The sequence below is a fragment of the Stegostoma tigrinum genome, chromosome 19, assembly GCF_030684315.1.
Source record: "Stegostoma tigrinum isolate sSteTig4 chromosome 19, sSteTig4.hap1, whole genome shotgun sequence".
Classification (NCBI taxonomy): domain Eukaryota; kingdom Metazoa; phylum Chordata; class Chondrichthyes; order Orectolobiformes; family Stegostomatidae; genus Stegostoma; species Stegostoma tigrinum.
The window spans coordinates 6497761-6522201 of NC_081372.1; the positions used below are offsets into that span (position 1 = coordinate 6497761).

Genomic DNA, 24441 nt, shown 5'->3' on the forward strand with positions numbered 1-24441 from the left:
TATTCCTGGCAACATCCTGGTAAATCTTTTCTGAACCTTCTCTGCTTTAATAGTATCTTTCTTATAACAGGGAGACCAGAACAACACACAGTGCTCCAGAAGAGGTCTCACCAATGTCCTGAACAACTTAAACATGATGTCCCAACTCCTAGATTTGCTCTCACATTTTCATCTATATCAGGAAGACATTTAAAACCTGTAAAAACACATTGGTAGTCTTTTAGGAACTGTTCAGCAGTCAATGACTTAGTGACCACTACAAATCTTTTCTGACACTTGTCAGATTATGAGTCTAAGCATTAGGCTTATTTAAGTTGTGTTGAGTAGATTTTGCTTAAAGTTTGTCATCTGGAACTCCAATTCTTCATCCTCACCATTGCTTTGGTGTTTCCGCTTAATATTTCCTTTCAGCTTGAGTACTGTTCCATCATTTAGTATCAACTTTACTTTTAAGGTCTTCATTATCAGATCATCATCTTGAACCATTAAACACATCTGAGAAGCATGTAATTATGCACACAGCATTGATGTCTATCTGACGCTTCACATTCACATCACTCTCTTCTGTAGTCTCAAGCCACAAATAACCTTTAGACCTGCCAATGCCAATCTGTTGTATGGTGTAAAAATATTTGTCACTATCAATGGATGACACCTCTTCAGCAGCCATCTTCGTCAGCTTGCTTTGTTTCTTTCTAGATAAATATTTGCACACAAAGTGATTCAGTATTTTGCAGTTGGAGCCCATTGGATATGCTTCCTTTTATGTAATGTTCGGTTCCATGTTCACAATATCTCCTCTTGCCTTGATCTTTTGGCTGGTATTTCTGCAAACATGTATTCCTCGTTCCCAACCTGTTGTTCCTATTGGTGTACAATGTTTATTGGTACATCGCTAAGCCTTGTTCCATTAATACAATCCACTTGATGACTGACAATATCAGAGCTTCTGAACACTGACAACTTAGTTCCAATGTTCAGAATCACATTTTGATTAACTAAGGTTATTTAGTCCACCTTGCCTGGTTTTAGCCATTAGTTTTGTACTCTTTTATGCAAACAGCAAGGAAAAAAAAACACTTTTATCCTGCTAGACTAGCCCGAATTCACCAAAATTTAAACAATTGAGCAATCATCATCAACCCCTTAAACAATGTAGAAACTGTCTTAAAAACCATTTAAACTGACCTCAAGTACTTTGGAAACCTTCAGATCCTCCAGTGACGGATACAGAGACATTGTATGTTTCAACCTGGACACTGGAATGGATAGAGTTGTTAGTTATACATATATTCAATGCTTTGTTTAATTTCAACTATTTATTACTGCATGGACCTTTCCAGAGAAGCAATGCCCAGCCCACTGTGAAGTCAGCAATTTGACCCATCAAAACTCATCCTTCTTACACCTTGAATGAAAGCATTAAAATGCTCGATAGATAAAGCAGCTCAGGAGGCCCAAAGAGAAAGTGTGGCTGGTGTTCCAGAGACCTGATCAGGGAGTACATCTCTGAATTCTGCAACCCTTTTAGTGCGGTATTTTGAGATGATAGCTATGAAATAAGAATAAATGAAACAAATGATAAGTATTTCAAAGAACAGTGATTACTTTTGAATTCACATTTTTTTTAAAGTAAATTGTTCAAGTGATGTGGACATGACTGACCAGGCTAGCTATTATTGCCCATTTCAAATTGCCCTCAAGAAGGTGGTGAGCTGTCTTTGTGCACTGCAGTGGTCCATGGGATGTAGGGACACCCACAATACTGTTAGGAAGGGATTTCCAGGATTTTGACCCAGTGACAGTGAGGAACAGCAATACATTTCCAAACCAGGATGGCGAGTGGCTTGGAGGGGAACTTCCAGGTGCTGGTATTCCCAATTTCTGCTGCCCTTGTCCTTCTAGGAGGTGGATTTGCAAATATGGAAATTCTACCATCAGAGGAGCCTGAATGAGTTATTACAGTGCATCTTGTGGATAATACACAGTGCTGCTACTCTGCGTCAGTGATGAAGGGAGTGAATGTTGAAGGTGGTGGATGTGTGGCTAATCAAATTGGCTGTTTTGTCCTGGATAGTGTCAAGCTTCTTGAGTGTTATTGGAGCTGCACTATCCAAGTAATTGGAAAATATTCTATGCTACTTGTGACTTGTACCTTGTAGATGATGGACAGGCTTTGGAGAGTCAGAAGGTGAGTTATTAGCCTCTTGCTGAGGATCCCTGCAGGGGACCTTTGGAGGAGGCCAAAATGGATCATCCACTTGGTACTTCTGGCTGAAAAGTTGTCCATCAGCATTCATGACTAGACGTGGCAGGACGGTAGAGCTTTGATCTTATCCGTTGGTTGTAGGATCATTTACCTGTGTCTACTGCTTGCTGCTGGCTGGATGATAAATGGTACAGTGTGGAATATGCCAGGTCACAGATTGTGGTTGAGTACAATTCTGGCACTTATGTCCCACAGCACCTCATGGATGCCTAGTCGAGTTACTATTGGGAGATCTGCCCGATTTAGCACAGTGATCTTGCCACACAACACAACAAGGGTATCCTCAATGTGAAGAAGGGATTTCGTCAGCACAAGCACTGTGCAGTGGTCACTTCTCCTAATCATGGATGGATGCATCAGCAGCAGACAGATTGGCGAGGAGGAGGTCACAAAGATTTCCCCCTCTTGCTGGTATCCTTGCCACTTATTATGGATCCAGTAAAACAGCCATATCCATGAGGACTCAGCCACTTCAATCAGTAGCAGTTCTGCCAAGGCACTCTTGGTGATGGACATTTAAATCTTCCACTCAGAGTGCAACTTGTTCCCTGACCACCCTCAGAGTTATCTCCAGGTGGCATTCACAGGCATTCAGCATCAAGGAGCAATGATTCATCAGATGAGGGGCAGTGTGTGGTAATCAGTAGAATATTTCCTTGTTTGCGTTTGAACTTGATACTGTAAGATTTCATGAGGTGTGGAGCAAACATTGCGAAATCCCAGAACAATTCCTTCTAGATTTGTGCCACTGTGCTACCACCCTGGTAGGATCATCCTGCCAGTGGGACAGGACGTAACCAGGCATGTGGATACTCATACTCATGGAAACATACTTCACAGATGCATGATGTCCTAAACCCCAAGCAAGGCTGTGGGTTAATTAGTTTGCGCGTCACTTCTCCCAATTTTGTCAAGATCCCAGTTGTTAAGAAAGATCAGTGTCATCAGGCCTGTGGTTGTCCTTGCCTTTCCCAGTGCCCAGGTTGAGAACTGGGTGGTCTATCTGAATTGTAACCTTTCTCTGGACTTTGTAGAAGTTTTGACTCAACCGAGTAGCTTGTTCGGTCATTTCAGAGGGCAGTGTGAGACAACCACATTGCAGTGGTCAGTAATCACATGCAGGCCAGATCATCCTAGGAAGGCAGATTTCCTTCCTCAAAGAATACTGGAGAACCACATATTGTAATAGTTGAGTGATTATGAATTGGTGAAAATTGAACCTATGTCTCTAGAACACTTGCTCTTGCGCCCTCTCTCCCCACCTCCGCCTCAATCTCGTGCCCCCTCGACCTCTCCCCCTCACCCTCTCTTCCCCCGCACCACTCTCGCGCCCTCTCTTCCCCCCGCCACTCTCACGTCCCCCTTCCCCCCACCTCGCTCACCTTGCTCTGACACACACACACACACACACACACACACACGTGAATCTATAGGGTGAATTTGTATTTGCAGATACATTTCATTTCGTTCCGAAATCACACTATTTATAGACAGTTCGTCAAGATGGTGGTTTACAAATTCCTACGTTAGAAAACCCAGTCTGACTCCAAACTAAAACACAAACAGATTTTGAACAAGGTCTCACACCTATTATGTATTGTCTGACCTATAATGTCACCTCTTCTTTACACTCATAAAACCTTTAGTTCTCTCAGGTCTGTGGCTTTAAAGGAATTTGGGGATTTACACAAACATATTAATCAATTAAAACCTTCAAACTTATTAAATATTTAACAGCATCTTAGATTTTTTTAGTTCATCCTCGTAAATGGTGTGACCCTTTGATCCTTTACTTATAAATTGTGCCTGATACTACCTCTCTCACCAACATCTGACAAAGCACTGAAGCAAGAAAGCTGTGTTTTCAAATAAACCAGTTAGACTGTAACCTGGTCTCATGTGATTTCTGACCAAGTTAACAGGCCTCCTGCTGCTCTTAAAGTTCTAGTTTCTGACTAAGCAATTCTGGTCATTTTAAATTTCCAATCACTTTCTCTTCCAGAAACAAATGATGCAATTTGAATATGAAAGATAACGGGAACTGCAGATGCTGGAGAATCCAAGATAACAAGGTGTGGAGCTGGATAAACACAGTAGACCAAGCATCATCTTAGGAGCAGGAAGGCTGACATTTCGGGCCTAGACCCTTTCTGATGAAGGATCTAGGCCCAAAAAGTCAGCTTTCCTGCTCCTCTGATGCTGCTTGGCCTGCTGTGTTCATCCAGCTCTACACCTTGTTATCTCCAATTTGAATATGAACCTATTTTTGTCCTATGGAGTAGAGGTTGGTATATGAACTTTGTAGTGATGCACTGAATATCTTAACAATGCAAATGACACATTGCCACCAACTAATCTGATGTGTATTTTAATGAGTTTCCTGTTTCTGATGAAGGCTGAGCAGGAGTCATCCATTCCTGCTCCTAGTTCTTATGTTCCTGTATTCATCACAGCCTTTGACTCTGCTCTCTCTCTCTCAGTCAGACATTATAGTCCCTCCCCAGTTTGCTCATACATGACATCCTGGACTCAGCAACTGCTGGTGAGGATGAGGACACAGTACTGGCTTTTATTATAATAATATGCTTTAATTTTGTTGTTGACTCTGTACATCTTCAATTGTAAGCTTGATCTATTCTTAACTGTGTCATGAATGGTATCTTCACAGATAACATGTAGTCCTGTGATCTCCTCAATGGCCTTCGAGCCAAATAGAAGACAAGGCTATGGGCCCATTGCTGGATAATGGGACTAAAATAGATAGGTGTTTGACGACTGGCACAGTGACAATGGGCCGACGGGCCTCTTTCTGTGCTGTATGACTATGACTCAACAATCTGTTACACCAGAGGGAGAAAACAGAAAAAAAGCAAATCAGGAGAACTGAATGTTGAAGATACTGATTAACCTGGAGGTCCATTTTTAGTCATACAAGGTAAGTCAGACTGGCTTGTGTCTTTTCCAGCTGTTATTGTTTCTCTCCCTCACTCAAGTTATTGCCAATTCTCTCAAAAGAAATCAGACCAGGCCCATTCCCTCTCTCTAGCCCTACAATTATACAACTTTATTTTCCCCAACGACCTATACAAATGTCTTCTGAAATCATTAGTCATTTTGGCTTCTACAAACTTTGTGGGTGGCTGTGTGGTCATTCAAAGCAAGCTTGAAAAAAAAGTTTCCAAATAATTACGCTCACATTGCTGATTCATATAGCTGTAGGTGGAATAGGATTACACACATTTTTCATTATCTGCCCTTGGGTTTTTCTTGGATATTTTACCACTGTTGGAAGGTTGCTCGGTTGTGGGTAATGGTTTGTGGAGGGTGAGGGGAGCAAAGGTGGGTGGCTGGAAATGATTAGGTTGCTTCAGTTCCAAGTGTGAGGTAGGACAGATAGTCCAGCTAAACTTCCTCTGCCAGTCATTTTCAGATGGTCTGCACAGTAATGGAACAGTTCAAAATGCACTTCCATTACTGCCATTTTCTGCTTCCTATCTCCCTCCCAAGAGCCCACAAAGAGCTCTTAGAGTTCCCACCCCTCAGGATCTGATTGGGTCCTCCAGAAATTGAAGGTAATCTCTCAGTTATAGCTAATCTGTAGGTGACATCTGTGTGCAAACCCGGTGAAAAATCATTGGAACACTTAACGTTTTTTTGCCACTTTTGTGTGAACATTATTTTTATATCTGGTAAGGAGACATGAAAATTGGGGGGGGGGGGGGGGGGGGGGGGGGGGGGTGGTGAGGAGGCCCTTTGGTTGATCACCAAACATCATTCAATTCAGTAATGAGTCTTTTGCTTTCTAAAATGGCATGGGACAGCAACACCTTGCACGGCAGATCTATTTAATGACTAATTGCTGCAATCTTGGAACAGATCACATGATGAAATCTTCAGGAATATATCTCAACAGAGTTGACAACCCAACAGCTCTTTCTAGGGTCAACACAGATTCAAAACAGCTACGTCACATCCTCATAATTGAACCATGAAACAAAGCAGCAGCTTTGGACCCCCTTACCTTTTAAAAACTTGATCAATAACAAATAAATGGTTGACTCTTAAAAAGGGAGTAACACATTTTACAATTTGCCATTGTTGTCTCCTGAGATACAAACATCTCCCAGTGAACAAATTGCAATTTAATGCCCCAGGGCCACAGCACCCTAATGACTACACAAACAACTCCTTTGTAACTCATTCCAAACTCTATCCGGAATTAACTCACTGAACATCACAAGATTCAGTAATCATTAGATCACAGATAATGGAGAGAGATAATAGGAACTGCAGATGCTGGAGAATCCAAGATAATAAAATGTGAGGCTGGATGAACACAGCAGGCCAAGCAGCATCTCAGGAGCACAAAAGCTGACGTTTCGGGCCTAGACCCTTCATGATCACAGTTGCTTTTCTGATCAAAGACAAATAAAATGATTTGATACTCCAGCCTTGAAACACCTCATTCAGCTAAACTTTTAAAATTTACTTCTAGAACTTGACTTTCTTGTCTCTATTTTCACAATGAATAAGATGCATATAATCTCAACCCAGTGATTAGTTATCTCAGAGATAGTAGGAAACTGCAGATGCTGGAGAATCTGAGAAAACAAGGTGTAGAGCTGGATGAACACAGCAGGCCAAGCAGCATCAGAGAAGCAGGAAGGCTGACATTTCGGGCCTAGACCCTTCTTCAGAAAATCTTCTTCTGAAAGAGGGTCTTTGCCAGAAACATCAGCCTTCCTGCTTGGCCTGATTAGTTAGCTCAGCTGGCTGGATGGCTGGTTTGTGATGCAGAATAGTGCCAACAGCGTGGGTTCTATGCCTACATTTGCTGAAGTTACCATGAAGGACTGTCCTTCTCAACTTTTTCCGCTCACCTCAGGCGTGGTGACCCTCAGGTTAACTGAGTCCAATTTGTCTCTCCAATAACAGAGCAACCCTGTGATCCAATAGGGGGAATGGTGGCATTTTTTTTAGAAACATTTCCAACTCCACTTTTATAACTGCTGAACTTTCTTATCTAAGTGAACTCTCTTAATTTTGTATTGTCTACAAACTGACTTCTGGAATGGGGGTAAGGGTGGAGAGGGTTTTTCTAAGTCCACTTGTAGCTACATTGGTTTGTTTCCCATCCATTGGCATGTCCATCAATGTCATCTGACTCCAGAACAATGGTCATGACAGTCTCCCAAATTTCTACTCTTGCCTCTGCAGGGTAAATGCTCTCTTTGCCAAGGATTTATTTGATCTGAGTCCATTTAACCTGTCTCATACTCTCACTTAATACTCTGTCAACCTAGTCTTTGATTACACCTTGATCCAGATGATTGCACTAACTATGGTTCACACGTTTAATGTATAACTTTTACATTGTCCATCTCTAATTCTTCACTTTCTGGCATTCCTCTGTGTAACTTTGGGATGCGCTATTCATTGGTATTTATTATAAACCCACTGACTGGGCTCCTCTATGGTGTGAATGATCAGATTACAGTGATTATGGGATCGTAACTACAACAAATGGAAGAATAGTTAGGCTATCATGTCTCATTAGGCTTAAGGAAATTGATCATTTTAATTAATCTAACATATGTCTAATTGGTTTGTTCATTAGCCTAACTTTAGGTCAGAGGTCATACATATCACTAATGTGCATTTGTGCAGCCTAGAGAGTCAGTTGATGCTTTTTGTGTACAAGACCAAACACAGTAATTTAACATCTCACCACAAGATCAGCTATTTTGTTATTGTACCTCAATTATTACACCATCTGGTGACACTAGAAAATTTAATTGCCAGAAATGTGGAAAGAGACTCATCCATAGCATCCTTTATCCTTTCCAAGTTCTGTTCCACAATTTGATCAATAAGTTCTCAGATAGCTTTTCAGTGGAATACTGAGGGAGCAATGAACTGTCAGATGGATGTCAAATATGCCTCAACTATCATTTTTTGTTATCTATGGAACCTTGTTGTGCAGAGATTGAAACGTAAATGTGACAATTAATGTGTTTAATGCTAATGTGGCATTTGCATCCTCGCACCCCAACCCCAACAACTTATTGCTCAGTGCTTTGGTACTGAGGTCTAAAGGGAATTGCTACTCTTCTACCTCACCCAAATCCCACTTCAAGTCATGTCTAGATGAGTCATACACTAGACTAAATGACACTACCAAAACCTGTTCCTAATAATGATGTCAAATTTTCTGGTCTATAGCTTGGCTCTACTTCACAGCATCCAGTTAATCCCTTACTAACCTTTAGGAACCTCAATGGAATTTAGTGAATCACAAAAATATCAATTCAGGCTTCATAATTTCTGCCCCATCTCATGAGTTCAAACTGGTTGAACAAGCTGCTTTTTTTCTATTTAATCTTGCTTATTTAATAGCGGCTTAAAAAAATTCATGGGCTGTTGCCTATCCCTAAGGGAGCTTGTGAGGGTGGTGGCGAGCTGCCTTCTCGGACTGCTGTCCTTCTGGTATCTATAGTAACTTGACACAATTGGGTGACTTGCTGGGCCATTTCAGAGGCAAGTTAAAATTAAATGTGGGGTCACATGAGCCAGACAAGGTAAGCATGGCAGATATACTTCCATAAAGGATAGCAGTGAACCAGGTGGATTTTTAAGACAATGTATATGATCATCATCACCAAACCTTGCTCATAGCTCTAGATTTATCCATCAAATTCAAATTTCACCAGCTGTCATAGTGGCATCTGAACCCATGTTCTCAGACCATTAGCCCAGGCCATTGGATTACTAGTCTGGTGTCGCAGTCTTCCCTGCTACCATCCTGTCAATTTGGATTAATTACATTCATTGGCATCAGAGGTACAAATCTCCCACCTGCTCAAAGCATGTAACCTCGACCGACCATTCAGTGCAGTATTCAGGATATTCTGCATTGTTGACACTGCTTTTCCAACAACACATTAATCTAAACTCTTGTTAGCTCCAGGTGAATGCATTCACCCCTCAATCAATATTGCCTGAAACACATTTATAGGTTAAGGGTCCCTGCTGTCTGTAACTTGGCTCTGGATCTATGTGCTTGTGTAACAGTAGCAAGTACACTTTGGAAGTAATTTATTGATTGCAAAAGCCTTCTTAAAATAAAGTAGATTTAGTTGTTCTTTTCTGAAACTCAGAAAAGAGACATCTGTCCTCCGCTACTGGAGTAAGAAATAAAGCTAAGGGCTGATGGTTCCTTGTGGAGTGATTTTTTTTCAAATCAGGGACTTGCTGCCTCAGAGTGCATTGTAATGGATTCAAACAACAAGGAGGAGGAATGTGACATACTTGGAAAATTAAAAGTTGCAGAGCTTTGGGAAAAGAGTTCAAGTATAGAACTAATTGGATACCTCTTCCAAAGAGTTACAAAGGACAGAACTGTCACTTGTGCTGTATTATCCCATAATTTGTAACTCACTGATCATCCCTGAGTTTTGAAAAAAACTACAACAAAGACTCACAAGATTATTCTTCAGGGAATCAAATCTAAACAGTTGGGAATGCAACTCAAATGCAGTGTGATGTTAAGTAGAAATTACTAACTAGGTTCATATTCCCTGCAATGTGAAAGATTGAAGAATGGCTTGGTATAATTTTTTAAAGTTATTTTTAAATAAAGGAATTAATGGGCTGGACAGAGGGAAACATTTACCGGTGGGGCGGTGGTCTGGAATGGAGGGACATAATATTAAAATTAGACACTGACCATTTGAAAGAGAAACTTTTCTTCACACAAAGAACGACAGAAGTGTAGATGCTAGCTGAATCGGCCATAAAATCCGAGGTAGATTTGTGCCAGACAAGGCACAAGGAATCACAGGATTCTCGTGGTGGTGATACTGCCCCTATCTCTCAGCCAGGTGGCTGCCTTCAAGTCACACCTGCTGCACAGGTATTTAATAACATCTCTGAATAGGTTGATTTGATTTAAAAAATTACAAATGCTGCTATAAAAACCCAGTGAGTCTTTTGCTATTGGATAAAAGAGAAAGAATAAAAGGAAACACAGGGCTCTCATGGTGCAGTGGTAGTGCAGATGCCTCTCGTCTGGGGGGGACCAGATTCAATTCTCACCTGCTCCTGACATCTCTGAACGGGTTGATTAGATAAAAACTCTGAAAGAAAATGGAGGCAGGCAGTTGGAACAGGCTGTCAGGAATTAATTTTTTTAAAGGGAATGGATACCCAAAAAGCACAATCCGCCTTTACCTCCACGACAGACCACTAAACACACTAGTCACCCTACAGTACATCAGAGACATATAAGATGACCACAAGACTACTCAAACCCCTAGGTATCAGGGTAGCCCACAAACCAACACTGCAACAGCTACTGACAAATGTGAAGGATCCCATACCCACAACCAATAAAACTAACATAATGCAGAAAATACCATGCAAGGGCTGTGAGAAACATTGCAAAGGCCAAACTGGAAGAAAACTGACAAGAAGAATACGAATACCAACAAACCACCAAGAAACACAAACAATTTTCACTGGTCTGAATACACACGGACAATGAAGGACACAAATTCAACTGGAACAACACATCCATAATCGCACAAACCAAACAGACATGCCAGGGAATTCCTGGAGACCTGGCATTCCAACTAGAACTTCATCAACACACACATTGATCTGGACCCAATACATAAATCACTGAAAAACAAAACCATAAGTGATGCCAACCACCCCAGGAAAATGAGGCATATAAATTACAAGCAGGACAAAAGCACCAATGCTTCACTGGAAGCACACTGACGATGTTACCTAGCAGGGTGACAAAATGTCTGCAATCAAACACATAGGCTTAGCGAGTAAGGCTACAACCTCAAATCCCATTGACTTCAGCCATTTTGATATTACAAGCAACGTCAGTATGGTGTCTTCACCACTCAGTTCAAATGCTGTCGAAACCCACATTCTGATTTTGCTGCAGCTGACTATTCTAACACACTCCTAGCTGGTTTGTTACCTTGCACCCTAATTTCATTTGAGGTCAATCAAAACTCTGCCAACCAAATCCAAAACCAAGACTGAATCCACTACTTCTCTGTATGACTCAAATTAACAAATCTTCACGAAAAAATTATCTTCATCCATTCCAAATTTCTCTCTGGCACCAGCCCACACTACCTTTTTAACGTTTCTTGGCCTACAACACTCCAAGAATACTGTCAGCAGTTCTAGCCTCTTGCACATTCCTGGTTCTCAATACTCCGTTACTGGCAGTAATGCCATTAGTTGTCTGGGTCCCAAGCCCTGGAATTCTCACCCTGGAGTCTCACTCTTTCATCCTTTAAAATTCTTTGACTAAATTGTTCTTCAGTGATAATTTTATTTGATGTGGTGGCAAATTCTGTTTGTACAATTTTTGTGCAGCACTTCAAGAGGTAAAATTGAATTAAAGGCACCGTAAAAACACGAACAGTTTTTATTTCACTTTAATAGGAATCCAGATCCAGAATTGCCAGTAATGAAATAATCTTGTTCCTGGAGTTAATAGCTTTCTAGCCAATAGCTTATTTTGTTGTGGAAATGCAGATGTCAACCAAAAGTCAAAAACATCTCTCCAACAATCCTAAATCAGATTTCAAAGTTGTTCCTTTTCAAACCTAAAAGAAACACTTCCATTACTTTAAAAGACAACCCTGTGTTTACTTAGTGACAGGGTGTCCTATATGTGCAAATCATTGAAAACTTCCACTAGGAAGATATGATATTGAATTGCATTTGTCTTCCTGACAATGTAAAACCAACTTTTAGGTTCTGGAGTTTAGAAGAATGAGAGGTGATCTCATTGAAACATATAGGATTCTTAAGGGGTTTCACAAGGCGAATTCTGAAAGAATACTCCCCTCATGGAAGAGTTTAGAGCTAGAGGGCAGAGGGCATTGTCTCAGAATAAAGAGGTGCTAATTTAAGACTGAGACAATGAGGAATTTCTTCTGAGAGCGTTCAATGACTGTGGAACTCCTTCCAACAGACAGCAGCAGATGCAGAGTACTTCTACACATTTAAGACAATGATAGATTCTTGATCAAGGGGGCAAATCATCATCTTGTTCCTTTAATTAATTTAACCCATTTGTCTAATGAACCTGTTCAGGGGTGTTGTTAAACACCTCTGGAGCAGGTGCGACTTCAACGTGGCCTGCTGGTCCAAAGGTAGGGGTATTACCACTGCACCACAACAGGGCTCCCTTGAAAATATGGAAGGCTTCACAAATTTGTGTGCCGTCTTTGTACGGGGCTAATTTTCTCTGTATCATTCCAATTTTAGTATATGTGCTGCCAAACAGAACTTCCTTTAGGATATGGTGACTCGAAAACGTGCACACAGTATAGCCGTGACCTTCTGTTTAAGCATCACTGCACAATCTTACGTGAAATACAAAAGATGGCACCAATTCATCTTAACTTGAAAAATAGATTGAAACTTTCCAATATTCCAGTTCTGGAATTGTGAACCCATGAAATGCAGAGTTTGACAAAGGAATGTGGCTGCACCAGGCAAACAATGTGTCCTTTCTTAACCATGTGTCTAACCTAACAGTGGTGAAACATACCAATATAAGAGCAAGTCTGAAATGTGGGTGGGGGGGTGCGATTACAAGACAATGGGCTTAATTTGTCAGAATTGGTGCACCAAAGGAGCTCGTATGTTGTTGCAAGTCTCGACATTCTGGTAAATTTACAAGGATTGCTCCTGCATGGGTCAACTAGAATCTGACTGAGGGACACTGGAAAGCAAGAGGTGGAAGTGACTCTTCACCAGCCTCCTGGCTGCCATTTATAGTAATAATAATAATAAAAGATGTATTTAGTTCCCCATTTCCACTGTAGGAATTCTTCGATTTTGTTTTATGATTTATTTGTTGTGTCATCACTGGGTTTTCCTTGTAACTTTCAAACCTAAGGAACCAACTAACTGTCAAATAAACCTATTCATTTCTTCTACATAAAAACAGAAAAAAATTAGGAGAGGAGGATCTTTTTTAAAAAAGAGGGTTACAATTGCAATAACCACAGTTAATGATAAAACAAACTAACTGCGCTAAAATAGAAGATCAGGCTTGACTGGCAGTTATAGGAATGGGAAACAAATAAGTAATTGGCTGTTTTTCCACACTGAAGGATTAGGTTAGATTCCCTACAGTATGGAAACGGGCCCTTCGGCCCAACAAGTCCACACTGCCCCTTGGAGCATCCCACCCAGACCCATCCTCCTATAACCCACACAACCCTGAACACTATGGGCAACTTAGCTATGGCCGATCCACCTAGCCTGCACATCATTGGACTGTGGGAGGAAACTGGAGCACCCAGAGGAAACCGATGCAGACACGGGGAGAACTTGCAAACTCCTACACAGACAGTTACCCCAGGCTGGAATCGAACCCGGGTCCCTGGTGCTATGAGGCTGCAGTGCTAACCACTGAACCACCATGCCGCCCATAAAGTGTAAAGTGTTTTATTTAAAAAGTATTCTTCAGGAGATATTCTAGTCAGTGGCCAGGTCATCTTTTGTGTTCCAGAAGGATGACTGGCTTTTGGTTATTGGAACACAACACAAAATTGCAAAGTATGCCAATGATACCAAACTGGAAAGTGTGGCAAATGCAAAGCATGATCAATTAAAACAAAAATGGGGCAAACGGAACTTAATACAGAGAAATACCAAGTGATAGATTTTGACAGATGAGTGTGGGAGAGGCAATATATAATCTTTGACATAGTTCGAAATATTGTGCAGGAAGTGGGATCTGGAGTGCCTGTGCTTCGTGCTTTGAAGATATTAGAACATATTGATAGATCAATTAGCAAAGCATATCGGAACTTGAGCTACATAAAGAGAGAGAGGAAAGCAGAAAGGTCACATTGAAGCTCCAAAAATTCCTGGGTAGGCCACAGATAGAGAGCTGCATCCAATTCTGGTGGCCACATTTTAAGATGATTGAGAAGTTCCCTAGAAGCACTGAGGAAATTTACTACAGTGGTACCAAGAATGGGGGTGTTTTAGTTATCAGTTCAGGTTGAACAAACAGGGGTTGCTCTCCTTGGAACACACAATACTTGACGGAGATTTGAAAGCTCCATACAAGAGAGTATGTCAGCTTGGATAAAGTAGACAAAGAGACAGTGTTTTCATTAGGTGATCTTACAAAGACTGAGGGTCACTGATTAAGCTTTTTGGGAGAAGATATGGGGAGGATATAAAAGGAAGAAGTTTTATTGTACAGCAAATTTTATTGGTTTGAAACTGTATGCCCTCAAAGGCTGCATAAGCTGACATGGTCTACAAGAAATCTGGAAGGCTCTTGAAGGAAATAAAATTTCAGGGCCACTGGGATTGAGTGGAGAAATACTTCTGACTGGGTTGCTCTGCAGATAGCTGGCATAGACTCAATAAACCAAGTGATTTCAGTCTGTTCCATAAATATGCCTCTCAAACAAAAAATGGAAATTGACACCTACAGTACATCTCAAAAGGTGTCCATTAGAATATGAAAAAATATACTCAAAAAGAGTTTGCAGATACCACTCCTAGCAGTTGAAGATTTAATAAGACAGAAAAAAAGTCCTTTCTACAAAGCATCAGGATCCTGATTCTACTCATTGGGAGATTTGCAACCATCACTTATTATTAGGATCACTGGAGTAATACACATAAGATATTTGGGTACATGTTTAAGTTTTCACAGGATGGGAAACATTAAAAAAGGAGAACTGCCGAAGAGTCTGTCTTCATACAGAAATTCAGGCTTGTAGTTATCTGAATGCACAAACAGTTCCAATTCCTGACCACTCTAAACAATAGCCTAGGCCTGCTCCCATTTTCCTATTAGCAGTAGTAGACTTTTTCCCCCCTTTATTCACTGATGGGATGAGGGTGTCACTGGCTAGGCAGCCCATCCCTAATTGTCCAGAGGGCAGCTGTCTATTGCTGTGGGTCTGGAGTGACGTGTAGCCCAGACCAGGTAAGGATGGCAGTTTACTTCCCCAAAGGACATTAGTGAACAAGATGGGTTTTTCCCAACAATCGACAATGGATTCATGGTCATCATTAGATTCTTAATTCCAGATATTTACTGAATTCAAATTCCACCACCTGCCATGGCAGGATTCAAACCCGAGTCCCCAGATTGTTAGCTGGGTGTATGGATTAACAGTCCATTACATCCCCATAACCTCCCTGTAAATATACCACCTAAACCAGGAAGTATCACGGCGAGATCCCCCACATGAAGCGGGCGTAATGACAAAGGGCCTCTGTTGCAATTGACTTCATTGAACACTTGACCGTGTAAAACCAGACTGGCTTCCCACTCCTGTTGCTGCGCCCCTGCCTAATAAATAAATAGAAGCTGTTAATGCTGGTGTGTGTTAGACATCTTGTGGGGCTTAGGGCGGGAATCAGCTTCACAGCACCGCTTAATTTCGATTAATCAGCTACTTGTATACTGGAATAAAAAGGTCGATGGGGTTTAAACTGGGGACAGACTGTCACTGAGCCTGCATTGAAACATTTACGGACCTATATGACGAGGGGCCATATTATGATGTCAAGACTTTTGCAAAGTACCCAAACGTTTCTAAATTAATTGTTTAATTAACTGACTTATAGGAGTTCAAACCTTGGAGAATTTGCAGCCAGATTCTCTGCAGCTGCTAATTTTCATCTGAGGGTCATAGGTAGCTTCGTACCATGAACTGGTTGGTCACAGCTAGTCAGTCACTCTAAATATTATTCTTATGGGTTAAAGAGCAGAGGTTTTAGTTTGACGCCCAGGACGGCACGGAGAAACCGGGGGAGAATTCATCAAGAGAAGGAAACTAAACCCTCAACCAGAACGAGACGGATTTAAAACAGAAACAATCTTGGCCAAAGAGACGGGGGGAAAAAAAGTTAACTCACCTCAGAAGAATTTAGCTTTGTTTTAAGAAAAATGAAAGTCACTTTAATTCGATTTTTTCCCCCCTCCGACTTTGAACGCAGGAATAATGCCTAGAAATGTCGTGCAGAGCAGGCGGATCCCACCGACAAAAGTGCGAGGAGGAAGCCGGAAGAGAGCAATTGGAAAACAGATTCTGCTATTGGCTAGGAGAGAGAGATAATGGGAACTGCAGATGCTGGAGATTCCAAGATAATAAAATGTGAGGCTGGATGAACACAGCAGGTCAAGCAGCATCTCAGGAGCACAAAAGCTGACGTTTCGGGCCTAGACCCTTCATCAGAGATTCTTTACTCTCCATCCTCGGTCCGCCTCCCCCTCTCTCCCCATCCACTCCAGTTCCCTCTCCCCATCCCCCTCTCCGATGAAGGGTCCAGGCCCGAAACGTCAGCCCCCGTGCTCCTGGGATGCTGCTATTGGCTAGGTTGGCTTCCCCACTACTCATGCATTCGGAATGTGTCTATAAAACTCAAAAAGGAGTCTTCGAACCTCCATCAGAGTGGGTTACGGAAGGAGGGGAGCATTTAAAACTCGTAAGTCAGTTACAGAGACGCTTACTTCCCTCTTTGAATCGTATGTAAAAAGAACTCTCTCTCTCTCTCTCTCTGCCTCAACAAGGAGAGCTTTTTCGCACTGGAATCGCCTGGGTCTCACGTTTCGGCTGCTTCCCAGGGTATCCCGTCACCTAACCTCACCAAATCAGGCAACCACTTTACCCTAACTCGCCAGATTTTTAATCCTCATAAACAAGTGTTGAAAACAAGGGAGGGTAAACATGTCTTTTTTTTGGAAAACAAACATTTTGTTTGTCTCCCCCAGTTTTTTTAATTTAAAACCAATTTTCTGTAAACGGGAAGTACCGCCAATTAAGAAAAATAACAGGATGCTGGAAATCAGATTCCAGCGTGGACCCCCGAAACGTTGACCCTGCTTTCTCTCCACAGATGCTGCCAAGCCTGCTGAGTTTTTGCAGCTATGTCATCATTTGTTGCCCTTGAACAAAAGAGATAGGAGCGGGAGTGGGTCATTTGGCTCCTCAGTTTGCCCCACCGTCAGTAAGATAATGGGGTATTTGATCATGCCCTAAGTTCATACATTCTCTCCCCCGCCTTTGAATTCCCTTGAAAAATCTCCTTAGCTCAGCCTAAAATATACTCAATAACTCAGCCACTTCCCTCTTCACTGCCCCCCCCCCCCCCCCCCGCGCTTGTTGGGTAGAAGAATTTCAAAGATTAATGACCCTTTCGGGGAAGAAATTCCTCCTCTTCTTAAATGGAAGAGAGCCTTTATTTTGAAATTAGGTTTTTTCCGTTTGAGATGAAACATCCTCCTACCATTGACGATTTTGAGTCCCCAAGTCTCAAACGGATTCACTCATTCTTCGAGGTTCTAACTTGTATCACTGTATCCTGCTCAATGTTCCATCATTTAACATCCCTTCGTCCCAGTTATCAACCCCCAAACCCCTCGACTTTCTTTCATTGCTCAAAAAATATTTTATTCATAAGAAAATCTTTACCTATGTTCACAGATACCAAAGCAGTTCTGTACAGTCTTTGCATATCAAGAAAAACAAACATTGAAATTTGATATTTGCAAAAATCAAAGGCATTTCTTACTACGTAAGTCACTGTTTACATTTGAGGCAACGAGACAGTCTGGTAACTGAACAGGCTCTCATTATATTTTGGTAAAAATGCCTTAGATATTGGCCTTTCCCCACTGTGCCTTGGGGGCTGCTGTCCCGAGCTGTGGTGTATCCTTGGAATTTGGAATGTTATTCCAGCCCAAAGAGTTGTCCAACATGTTTTGAGCAGACCAAAGAGAATCTTTCACCAAGTTGATAGTTCTCCAGGCACCGTTGATGTTTGTTTCAGTGTGCACCCCAGAGAACAACCTGTGGAGCACAGAGTCCTGGATCACAGAGCTGCTAAAAGACAAACCTTGGCAAAAACCATTGCATCTCTCTGTAGACTTCCTTTGCAAAGGGACATTTGAGAAGGAGATGAGTGACAGTCTCTTTGCCAGTGCAGCTGCTTTTGAGGGTAGTGTTTGATGGTGCATAGAGACCTCTCAGCTTTTCTTTAAATTTGTAAACTACACTTTATTCATAAAATATCTTTATATTCAAATATATATTACACTAAAGCAATTCAGTTCTGTAAACCCCTCCAGCTGCCTTCAGGATAAGTCTATTTCTCCCAGATTTAGGAGATCAAAATTATATGCTGGATTTTGGATGCAGACTCACCAATACCCTGTACTGTTGTAACAAATTCAAAACAAGTAAAGAAAAACATGTTTTTTAATGCTTGTGATTTTTCTCACGTTGTTTTCTTTTAAGTTCCACCTTCTTGCAATAAAGCCCATCATTCGATATGCTTTCCCAACAACTCGCTGAAGCTGTCTGCTAACTATTTGTGATCTATGTATGATGACATCCAGGCTATTAGGACAGATGATGGCCTAGTGGTATTATTGCTGGTCTGTTGATCCAGAGACCCAGGTAATATCCTGGGGTCAAAAACAGAAATTGCTGGAAAAGCTCAGGCAGCATCTCTGGAGAGAAATCACAGTTAATGTTTCGGGTCGAATGATCTCAGAACTGAAGAAGGGTCGCTCGACCTGAAACATTAATTGCAATTTTTCTCCAGAGATGCTGCCAGACTGGCTTAGCTTTTCTAGCAGCTTCTGTTTTTGTTTCTGATTTTCAGCACTTGCAGTTTTTTTTGGTTTTTATTTAATGCCCTGGGGACCAGGGTTCAAATTCTGCGATCGCAGATGGTGGAATTTGAATTCAATAAAAATCTGGAAATAAGAATCTAGCAATGAATGAATGTGAAACCATTGCCAATTGTCAGGAAAAAGCCATCTGGTTTGCCAATGTCCTTTAGGAAAGGAAACTGCCATCCTTACCTGCTCTGGCCTATATGTGACTCCAGACTCAAAGCAACGTGGCTGACTCTTAATTCTGGGCAATTAGGGTTGAACAATAAATGCTGTCCTAGCTGGTGATGCCCTCACCCTGAGTGAATTACAAAGAGGCCCCCCCACAGCATTCTAAGTCTGTCTCCAGTTAAGTAATGTTCCATTTTCTATTCTTCCTGGTGAAATGGATGTCTTTATTATTTTATATCCATTTGCCAAATTTTATCCACTTACCTAACTTATCTGTACATGTTTGCAAATTCTTTGTTTGCTTTACAGCTTGTTTTTCTACCTATCTTTTTCCCTTTGTAGCAAATTTGTCTGTAACAACATGCTTGATTCTTTCTTACTGTGATGTGAAAGACAACAACTAAAGAGCTTTAATTATTGAAATATAATGAATCTGTAGAAAAGCTGAAGTGGATTTATGGACCCATGTTAGCTGTAGTAGAAACCATAAGATATAGGAGCGGTATTAGGCAATTCAGCAGTTGAGTCTGCTTTGCCATTCAATCTTAGCTGACATGTTCCTCAATGCCATTGTCCTGATTTCTCCCCAAAACCTTGATCCCCTTACTAATCAACAACATATCTATCTTAAATACAGTCAATAACTTGAACTCCATAGTCTTCTGTGGCAATGAGTTCATACATTCACCATCCTCTGGCAGAAGAAATTCCTCCTCATATCAGTTCTAAAGAGTCATCCCTTCACTCTAGGGCTGTGCCCTTGTCCTAGTCTGACCTAATATTGGAAACATCATCTTCGAATGAAACATCTTTTTAGAGAAAATGCATCCATTCTATTTCCAGGCCCCTCAGTATTCTGAAAGTTCCAATCAGATCTCCCCTCGTCCTTCTAAACTCCATTATGTATAGACCCAGCAGCCCCAACTGCTCATCATATGACAAACCCTTCATTCTTGTAAATTTGCCCTGGACTCTGTTCAACACCTGCACATCTTTCCTTAGATATGGGGCCCAAAACTGCGCTCAGTTTTCCAAATATGGTCTGAACAGAGCCATTTCAATTTCAGCAGTTCATCTCTCTGCTCTTGTATTGTAGCCCTCCTGAAATGAATGCTAACATTGCATTTGACTTCCTAGCTCTCCTTTGTCTAACTTGTTTGTTACCTCCTCAAAGACTTCTAACAGATTTGTCAGGCATGACCTCCATTTGACGAAGCAGGGCTGACTCAGCCCTATTTTACCGTGCACTTTGCAGTAAAGAACTTTGTAATCTTATCCTTAACAATGGACTCTGAAATCTTACCAATGACTGAGGTAAGGCTAAATGGCCTATAGTTTCCCGTCTCCTCCTAACCTCCCTTATTAAACAGGGGTGTTACATTGTCCATTTTCCAGTCCTCTGGACCCTTCCCGACTCCAGAATTCTTTTAAGATCACCACCAATACCACTACAATCTCCTCTGCTAACTGCTTCAGAGCTCTGGAGTATTGTCCATCAGGTGTTTGATTTATCCACATTCAGACCTTTCAGATTCCCCAGCACCATCTCGTTAGTGATGGCCACTGCACAAACCTTTGCCCTCTGGCTGTTTTGAAGTTCTGGTATGTTGCTAGTGTTGTCCACTGTGAAAACTGATGCAAATACCCATTAAATTCCTCTGCCATCTTTATTGTTCCCTATTACTATTTCTCCAGCCTCATTTTCCTGCAGTCCAATGTCCACTCTTGCGCCTCTCTTATCTTTTAGATATCTAAATAAACTCTTGTAATTTTCTTTTAAATTACTAGCAAGATTACTCTCCTATTCCATCTTCTCCCCCTCTTATTGCTTTTTTACTTATCCTCTGCTGGCTTCCCACTAATATTCATTTAATTGTATGCTTTCCTTTTTTCTTTTATCCTGACTCCTATTGTCATTCACGGTTGACTCATCTTCGCCTAACTATGCTTTCTCTTCCTTGGGTTGAATTTCTGCTGTACCTCCTGAATTACCCTCAGAAACTTTTTCATTGCTGCTCCATTGCTTTCCCTGCTCAGTTCCCCTTTCAATCAACTCTGGCCAGCTCCTCCCCCCTTCTGAAGAAGGGTCCTGACCCAAAACATCAACTTTCCTGCTCCTCTGATTTGCCTGGCCTGTTGTGTTCTTCCAGCTCCACACTGTGTTATCACTGAATCCAGAATTACTACTTCCCTAGTGGGCAGTACCACAGGCTGCTCCAAAACAATTCTCAGATATTCCACAAATTCCTTTCCTTGGGATCCAATAGCAATCTGATGTTCACAGTTCACATGCACGTTGAAGTCCCCCATGATGATTGTAATAATGTTTTTCTTACATGGCTTTCCTATCTCCTGATTTATTTTCCTCCCCACATCCTGACTAATGGAATGTGGCCTGTACACACATCCTATCAGAGTCTGGAGCTGGATGACCACAGCAGGCCTAGGAGCATGAAAGCTGATGTTTCAGGCCGAGACCCTTAATCAAGAAAAGGCCTAGGCCCAGAACGTCAGCTTTTGTGCTCCTGAGATGCTGCTGGGCCTGTTGCATTCATCCAGCTCCACTCTTTGTTATCTCAGATTCTCCAGCATCTGCAGTTCCCATTATCTCCTATCAGAGTCTTTTATCTTTTGCAGTTTTTCAACTCCACACACACATTCTCTGCCTTCTGCCTCTGTATCACTCCTTGCTATTGATATAATCTTATTTCTTACTAGCAAGGCAACTCCACCACCAACCCCCCCACCTCTGAGTCTCCTTTCAATAGGTCATGTTTTCTTGGATATTTAGTTCCAAGCCCTGATCCCTTTGTAGCCATGTCCCTATATAGTACCTGCCAATTTTAATCGATGCTACAAACTCACTTGTCCATGCCTGTCCTCCTACCTCTGCAATCCCTCCAATGCCCTCCACCATAGTGACAATTTCTAGTTCCCTGGTTCTAACTGCCTCCTGTTCACATTGAATGTCCAATCTCTCTATACTTTCATTCCCCATCAGGGTGATTTGAGAGCTCTCAGCTTCTTCCTTGACCAGAGGCCTGAACAATTCCCATCCATCACTACTCACCTCTGCTTGGCTGAACTTATTTTCTCACTGAACAATTTTTCCTTTAATTCATCTCTCTCCTGCCAAGTCAAAGGAGTGGCTATGGGCAGCCACATAGATCCCAGTGATGCTTGCCTCTTTATAGGGCATGTGGAACAATCTTTGTTCCAGTCCTACACTGGCCCCCCTCCCACAAGTCTTTTCTCAGGACATCGACTGCTTCAAAGCCTCTTCATACTCCTGCTTGGACCTTGAAAAATTTGTTCATTTGCCTCCAATTTCCACCTCTTTATAACTTTCACATCATCCATTTCTGACACTTTCCTTCCTTCCCTTGACTTCTCTGCCTCCATTTCTAAGAATAAACTGTCCAATGCCATCTACTATAAAGCTATTGACTCTCATAGCTACTTTCACTATAGCTCTTCACACCCCATGTCCTGCAAAGAATCCATCCCATTCTCCCACTTCCTTTGCCCGCATCATATCTTTTTGGATGGTACCACCTTTTGAAAACAGTGCTGAGATGATTTGCTTCTTTAGTTTCCCCACCCCCACCATCACATCTGACCTATCAGCTGTGCTTCTGTCCTTGCCCCTTCCCATCACACAACAGTGTGATTGGGTCACTATTGTCCTCACCTTTCATCCCACCAGCCTCTATATTCAAAGAATCATTCTCTGCCATTTCAGCAGAACGCCACCACTAAACACAACTTCCCCTGTTTGCATTTCACAGGGACTGTTCCCTCCGGGACACCTTAGTCCATTCATTGACCACTAACTCCAACCCCTTCCCATAGCGCCCTCCCATTTAAGCACTGAGGTGCAACACCTGCTCCTTCACCTCCTAAGGGCCTAACAATTTTTCCAGGTGAAGCAGCATTTCACCTGTACCTTTTTCCAATCATGTGTGTTGTATTTGCTGCACCCAATGTGTCTCATTCTAAATTAGATTAGATTCCCTACAGTGTGGAAATAGGCCCTTTGGCCCAACAAGTCCACACCACCCCTTGAAGTGTCCCACTCGGAGCCATCCCCCTATAACCCTCACACCCCTGAACACTACGGGCAATTTAGCACAGCCAATCCACCTAGCCTGCACATCTTTGGACTGTGGGAGGAAACCGGAGCACCCGGAGGAAACCCATGCAGAAACAGGGAGAATTGGAGGAAACCCACGCAGAAACAGGGAGAATGTGCAGACTCCACACAGACAGTTTCCCGAGGCTGGAATCGAACCCGGGTCCCTGGCGCTGTGAGGCTGCAGTGCTAACCACTGAGCCACAGTGCTGCCCCTATTGGAGAGACCAAACACAGACTGGGTGACTACTTGCAGAACACCTCCGGTCTGTGCACAAGTATGACCCTGACCTTCCCATAGCTGGTCATTTTAGCACAACATCCTGCTTGCATGCCCACATGTCTGTCTTTGGCATGCTGCAGTGTTCCAGTGAATCACAGTGCAAACTGGAAGAACAACATCTCATCTTCACACTATGGACTTTACAACCTTCTGGACTAATATTGAGATCAACGCTTTCAAATTGTAAACCAACTCCCATTCTTTTTCACCCTAACAACTTCTCTTTTGCTTCCTCCCACTTCCTACAGACAAATGAAGTGGCCGTGGGTACCCGCATAGGCCCAAGCTATGCCTGCCTCTTTGTAGGTTACATGGAATAGTCCCTCTTCCGCACCTACACAGGCCCCAAACCCCACCTCTTCCTCCGGTACATTGATGACTGTATCGGTGCCACCTCGTGCTCCCAAGAGGAGCTCAAACAGTTCATCCACTTCACCAACACCTTCCACCCCAACCTCAAGTTCACCTGGGCCATCTCCAGCACATCCCTCACCTTCCTGGACCTCTGTCTCCATCTCAGGTAACCAGCTAGAAACTGATGTATATTTCAAGCCCACAGACCCCCACAGCTACCTAGAATTCACCACCTCCCACCCACCCTCCTGCACAAATTCCATCCCCTATTCCCAATGCCTATGCCTCCGCCTCCCAGGATGAGGCATTCCACTCCCGCACATCCCAGATGTCCACATTCTTCAAGGACCCCCCCCCCCCCTCCACGCCCGCAGTGGTCGAGAACGCACTTGACCGTTTCCCGCAACACATCCCTCACACTTCCCCCTGCAACAACCGCCCAAAGAGGATCCACCACATTCTCTCACATCACCCCACCAACCTCCGGATACAACGCATCATCCTCCGACACTTCCGCCATCTACAATCCG

At 42.4% G+C, this 24441-nt stretch overlaps 1 protein-coding gene and 1 pseudogene across 1 annotated transcript in view; both read right to left on the reverse strand.

The window, feature by feature from the left end:
- LOC125461234 (syntenin-1-like) overlaps positions 1-16371 on the reverse strand; it is a 34920-nt gene extending 18549 nt beyond the window's left edge. Inside the window, exons 1-2 of the mRNA XM_048549753.2 lie at positions 16208-16371; positions 1189-1259 (exon numbers count right to left, since the gene is read on the reverse strand). Of these exons, the coding sequence (XP_048405710.1) occupies positions 1189-1239 (51 nt within the window). The 5' untranslated portion in view covers positions 1240-1259; positions 16208-16371. The remainder of the gene's footprint in view (positions 1-1188; positions 1260-16207) is intronic.
- On the reverse strand, positions 12495-12593 carry LOC132210766 (U6 spliceosomal RNA; annotated as a pseudogene).
- Positions 16372-24441: the final 8070 nt, after the last annotated feature.